Source organism: Arachis hypogaea, chromosome 11, assembly GCF_003086295.3.
Source record: "Arachis hypogaea cultivar Tifrunner chromosome 11, arahy.Tifrunner.gnm2.J5K5, whole genome shotgun sequence".
Taxonomy (NCBI): domain Eukaryota; kingdom Viridiplantae; phylum Streptophyta; class Magnoliopsida; order Fabales; family Fabaceae; genus Arachis; species Arachis hypogaea.
Genome location: NC_092046.1, coordinates 87628026 through 87634478, shown reverse-complemented (window position 1 = coordinate 87634478; position 6453 = coordinate 87628026). Strand labels below are relative to the sequence as shown.

At 29.7% G+C, this 6453-nt stretch overlaps 1 protein-coding gene across 1 annotated transcript; it reads left to right on the top strand.

The window, feature by feature from the left end:
* The first annotated feature begins 3996 nt into the window (after positions 1–3996).
* LOC112722284 (uncharacterized) lies at positions 3997–5993 on the top strand. Its single transcript, XM_025773273.3, has 3 exons — positions 3997–4643; positions 4749–4878; positions 4947–5993. Exons 1-3 carry the CDS (start codon positions 4511–4513, stop codon positions 5758–5760), a joined length of 1077 nt encoding a protein of 358 aa, XP_025629058.1. The 5' UTR covers positions 3997–4510; the 3' UTR covers positions 5761–5993.
* The last annotated feature ends 460 nt before the right edge of the window (positions 5994–6453 follow it).

Sequence of the window (6453 nt, the reverse complement as noted above, 5' to 3'; positions counted from 1 at the left end):
ATAGTGGACCGTCCGATCCTCTGATTTAACCCTGTCCGTCGGATTGTTGTGCCTAACAAATCTGAAGTTTAGATTTAAGGACATAATCATGTTCATCTGATCTCCTTGAATTCAAATATTGCCGTCTAATTGTTGCACACGTGTCCCTCCCAAACACAAATCCAAATGTCCGATTTGCGAGCAATACCACTAACTCTCATATTTGTGGTGAAGTAAATTGGATCGTTCAGTTTATTTTCGGCCCTTGTTCACAATCTAGGATAACACACATACTCCAATAAGAGTGAAAATTTACTCTGACTGCAATATAAAAATTGAAAAGCGTCATTTATATGTCAAAAAGTTGGTCTGTCCACCTTAATAGTTGATCGCTTGGTCAGATTCTTACAACTTTGCAACATTAGCAGTGTCAAAAGATTTACAAAAAAAAAATTGATCATTTTACCAATAATACAGAACCATTATAAGTTTTTTACTGGTAGTTTCGAACTAGAACATATATATATATATATATATATATATATATATATATATATATATATATATATATATATATATGTGTCAAAATATTTTGGAAACAGAGTGAATATATTCAAAAATTTGATAACTCTTTCTTGCTTTTTTATTCTTCTTACCACATTAAAAACCTCAACAGTTATAGAACAATAGACAAATTTGATCATGATAACTATCAGTTAAAAAATCCAAAATTATGTTACTAATAAACTAAACTCATCAGTAGGAAATATCTTTTACCGTCTATTTAAAAAATTTTAATGATATAAAATTAAATTAAATTCTATTAAAAATTAAATTGAATTCCAGTTAGAATTAAACTTAATTCTAGTATTTGAAATAAATTAATAAAATTATAGAATTGAATTGAATTTTAGTTTTTAGAATATTTATCAAATGTATTAAAATTTTATAACGGATAACTTTATCTTTTATTAATATAATATTATATTTAAATAATAGATATATTTATTTATTAAATTATATAAAATAATAAAAAATTATATTTTTTAACTAAAATTTTCTTCAACTAAAATTTGTTCACTTCTTTTAAAAAGAATGGACTAATCTAAAAATATTAAGTTTAAAAAATATTGTTATCCATTAAAAAATTTAAATGGTTCTCATGGTTGATTTCAATGACAAACTAACCAAAAAAAAACATAAACTTATTTGTTGAGTGGTCCAATAACTTAGTAAATAAAAAAAAAGTCAGTTATTAACAGTAAAATATAACAACTAGTTAATATCATTAAAATGTGATTAAAGTATGTCGCTTTTTATTAGTGTCATTATTGACACAACTTCACTTAAAATGTTGAGAGGTAGTGTGTGTTTGGATTGTGGTTGGTCAAACTGGCATTTGAATGAAAGTGATTTTATAGAATTGATTTTGCGTAGAAGTAAGTTTGTGTTAATATGATCTATGTTTGGCAACTCTATACTAAAATTAATTTTGATAAAATAAATATTATTTAGATAATATTAGTTAAAATCACTTTTAGATAGATAATTACTAAAAAGGACATGATATTAAATTATAATGTTATTTTTTTATACATGTTTAATTTTTTAATTTTTTTCTTATATGTTTTTATATAGTATATTTTTAGTACTCTTAATACTCTTTTTTAGTACGCTATAATTTTTTAATATTATCATTATTTGTGGTTAATTTTTTTTGTTTAATTTATTTTATCTAATGGAATCAATAAATTATATTATAAAAAGATAATAATAAATATAATGCACAAAAATTACCATTATAAAAATATATAATGTCAAACAAAAAATTAATAAAAAGTATAAATAATAAATAATAAAAAAAAGAACTCATATAAAGAGAAATAATAAAAATTTTATAAATTAAATAATACAATAATATGTATAAAGGATAAAGTTGGTAAAAGAAAAATAAATGCTGAATGTTAATGGCTAAAACCCAATTAGTGTAATGCAAAAGTTAAAAATTATTGCTTCTTGTAAACGTGGTTTTGTGTAGGATTGTTCATGGGTCGGGTAAAATCGGGTTCGATGTGACCCAGACCTAACCCGAAATATATACCGGATCTATTTGTTAAACCCGAACCCGGCCCTAAACCCGATGAAACCTATACACTTTCAGGTCACGATTATACCGGGTAAAAACCGGGTGAAAACCGGGCTGTTAACATTACATTATCTTGATACCTTCTTGTAAGTTAGCATGTGAAAATATCCAAATTTCTAAGACTCCAACCATTATTTGACATGGTAAAATTCACCTAAAAAAATATAACAAAAACCAATCCTTCTCTAAAATTAAAGAATAACCATAATCAATACTAATATTGTCTAATAATACCAAATTTTTAAATCAATACAAATAACACAATATTATACCATTAGTCTAAAGTCTTATGCATTTTATACATAAAACATTAATTTATAGTCTTATAATGACTAATAACACAAAGTATTAAAGTTTACAATACTTAAATTCCACATAAAAATAGCCATCATCCATCACTAATAACACAAAATATTAATTGTGTATGATGACCGGGCCGAGTTCGGGTGACCCGAGTCATGAACCAGACCCGACCCGAAATAATGACCGAATCTATTTTTAGACCCTTATCCGACCCTAGACCTGATGAAATCACACTAAATTAGCTCCTAAAGTGTTCGGGGTCGGGTTGGGTCTTCGAACCGAGTCGGGCCATGTACACCCCTAATTTTGTGAATAAAATCACTTCAGCGTTTACATAGAAGAAAATTAGCCAAACCAAAAATTGAAGTTTTCAAGAAGTTGTAACGTGTTTTTCCCTTTTAACGGGTTTGTCAAAGCAGACTGATGGATGCTTAATGTCATTAGTCTAAGTTAAATACATAAAATCTATAAGTTAATTTTTTTTTTAGATTTATATAATAAACCTTCTAAAAATTAGGTATATATTATATTAAGTGAGTTGAAAAAATAAAAAGAAAAGAAAATAAAGATGGTGACTGGTGAGAGAAGAGAGAGTATATTAAAAGATAAGAGACATTGAAAAAAAGTAAGTGAAAAAAATTAAAAAAATAATTAAATTATAAAAATATGTTAGATATTTTAAATTTTAAGTAAAATTCTAATATAATAAAATTTCAAATCAAACATATTTAAGTTAAAATTAATTTTAGAAAAAAATAATAGATAAATTAATTTAATTATTTTTATTTTAAATATTAGAATTAAATTCAATTTTCATGAGAGTTGAATTTTAACACGTTTAATTATGAGAAAAATTAAATGACTTAATTTTTTTTTTTTTTGACATATAACATTTCCTCTACACTACAGTGGACTACCCCGCAAAAATTGACTTCAAGGGGAAAAATAAATTCAAGTTTCTAAAACCGCTATACAAACCTTTCTTCTTATTCTAAGAATTATTGGCCTAGCTATTGACAAGAGTATATATTCTAAGAGATTGAAGGAAGACTCAAATATTTCGAAAAGAGACAAATATTAACATTTTAATTAATCATAATAATAGTTAAAAGTATTGATCAAATACGTACTATATTATCTGATTCAGGCCTTTTGAATATAGTCATCTTTATATGGCAGTGATTACTTAATTAACACAGTTAATAATAAAAGAGGAAACACCTGACTCCATTAGTTATCTATTCTCTACCATATTAGCACACGTTCATAAAGTGGATCACCTTTATTTAGGATTTGGATCCTCTAAAGTTTGAATTTCACTTTAGAGAGTAAAATGTGATCTTTCACCATTGATTTCATAGGTGGGACCAATAATAAATATGAAAGAGAAATTATTCAAAGGTAGAAAATCACACTTTATTCTCTAAAGTGAAATTCAAACTTTAGAGGATCCAAATTTTTTTATTTATATTAATTTAAATAAAAAAAATATATGTGTGTGTTTTAGTGTTTTAATTAATTAATTATGTTTTCTAGAAATAGTGATATCTTAAAAACCAATCAATTTCAATGCAAAAGCAGCACCGAATTTGCGTAAAACCCACTTGATTGCTCTCTCTCTCTCTCTCTCTCTCTCCTCTCTCTCTCTCTCTCTCTCTCTCTCTCTCTCTCTCTCTCTCTCTCTCTCTCTCTCTCTCTCTCTCTCTCTCTCTCTCTCTCTCTCTCTCTCTCTCTCTCTCTCTCTCTCTGTTAACTTCAATTCTAAGTATGATTTTCTATTATGATTTATTCATCTTCTCTAAATGAACACAATTAGTTCTATAGTTACCCCCTATTAATTAGTCCTCCCCCCCCCCCCCCCCGGGGGCCCCCGAAAAGCATAACATTTCCACCTCTTAAATGAACCATAAATAATTAAAAAATAATTAATAATAACTAATTTGGTAAATATTTCAGGTAAATATTTCAGGCTATATAGAGGAAGTGACGACTTGAGAGTTTGGGAAACCAAAGTGAGAAGGAACATAGGCATTTTCATCACACCGTACAAGCATATAGTAGTGTTGGTTCGTTCTTTCACAAATGGGTCGCCATTCTTGCTGTGTAAAGCAGAAACTGAGGAAAGGTTTGTGGTCCCCTGAAGAAGATGAGAAGCTCTTCAATCACATAACAAGGTTCGGTGTCGGATGCTGGAGCTCCGTTCCAAAACTAGCTGGTAATAAACATTCACCTAATCTTTCATTTCTTTCAATATGTATTGGTGTCTGCAAGCAAGATAACTGAGCAAACTTTTAAGTAACGAAATCCTAATAACTTGCAGGGCTGCAAAGATGCGGAAAGAGTTGCAGATTAAGATGGATAAACTATCTGAGGCCGGATTTAAAGAGAGGGATGTTCTCTCAGCAGGAGGAGGATCTTATAATCAGTCTCCATGAAATCCTTGGAAACAGGTAATTATAAAATGCAAGGATCATCAACAATTATTCTTTTTCGAGTGCTGAAAAGTATGACGATACAGGTGGGCTCAGATAGCAGCGCAGTTACCAGGAAGAACAGACAATGAGATAAAGAACTTCTGGAATTCATGTCTGAAGAAGAAGCTAGTGAAGCAAGGAATTGACCCAGCCACACACAAGCCTCTATCAACTGATGATCAAAAAGAAGAAGAGAGCTGCAGCAAGAAAATCATCACGCCGTCAGAGAATTCCAAGATACAAATTCCATTCTCAACGGCCTTGGCCTCATCGCTGAACGATTCTGGTTACTACGCCGGCGATGATAACAGCAATGCCATAACGGAAGCTTCTAGAGACATTTTCATGACGAGTAACAATAATAAGCCAACATTTTTGGACCCTCTATCTTCATTCTATGCTGATTTTCCTCATCAGCCCAATAATTACCATCACCTAGCGCCGGTAACTGCCGTAACTAACTACTGTGGAGGAGGATTCTCTTCAATGCCGAGTCTAACCAATTCAGATCAAGGGGGACACGTGTCAGTCACAGATCAATTCATGAACAGCAATAAGGAGAGTTCAAGCAATAACAGCTCATCAAACATGTACACATCAGTAACAGGGTTCTCATCATCATCACCATGGGACGCTACCGCTGAAAATATTACTAACAAGCTTGTGGAACCGTTTTTTCAGTTTAGTGCTATAAAATGTGAGGATTTATACAAGACCACTTGTTCTTCGTGGGAAGAAGATCAAGAACACACTCACACTAATACTGCTTCTTCTTCCATACATTTCACTACCTATCCGTTAACCTCACTTTCAGAAGATCTAACCGCCGCTAATTTTGATGTCTTCCACCATATATGATCTTCAACTGTAAATTCAATTCCTTTTTTTTTTTCCTTTTTCCTATTTTATTTGATTTTTTTTCAACTTGCATTTCAATATTTCTTTGGTTTGGAGCGAAAAGCAAGGTAGCAAAACTAGAAAGATGTTGATAGTACAGGAAAATTTGTAGTTGATGTGATTATTATTTTCTTCTTCTTGATGTATCTGTGTTCATAAAAGAGTTTGAAGAATAACGACACTATATTCTTGAAGATGAATGATTAGCAATTAATTAATTAATTAATTAATGATAATGAGTGAGGCTAATTTGGTTTTGAAAGATGAATATTCTCCAAATTTTTAACATTTGACAAAATTTAGCATGATCTTTTATTTTTAATTTTATAAGTTAAACTAAAAATAAATTAAAAAAATAATAAATAATTAAATTAAACATTGCACACCATCACATTTTTTTTGTGAGGATTCGCTCCTTATTTGTGTGGCCCTAATTAATCTTTTCCATCTTGTCCAACGAACAATTAATTATTACGTGCAGTTAATACTAATAATAATGCCTATTTGTTTTTGTCCTCTCTCTCTCTCTTAAGGAAAAAAATTTTGTCGTTATCGTATCGTGTGGTTCCCTTGGCTGTCATCTGGTCAAAGAGTCGAATATGATCAAAAAGACAAAAACCCATACACTGCAGCTAACAAATGCTTACGACTTTT

What these genes read in the sequence shown, in the direction of transcription:
- LOC112722284 (XM_025773273.3), top strand. Translation starts at nt 4,511, where the DNA reads ATGGGTCGCCATTCTTGCTGTGTAAAGCAGAAACTGAGGAAAGGTTTG. An exon ending in CTCCGTTCCAAAACTAGCTG is followed by an intron (nt 4,644 to 4,748) that starts GTAATAAACATT and finishes AATAACTTGCAG; the next exon opens with GGCTGCAAAGATGCGGAAAG. An exon ending in CATGAAATCCTTGGAAACAG is followed by an intron (nt 4,879 to 4,946) that starts GTAATTATAAAA and finishes ATGACGATACAG; the next exon opens with GTGGGCTCAGATAGCAGCGC.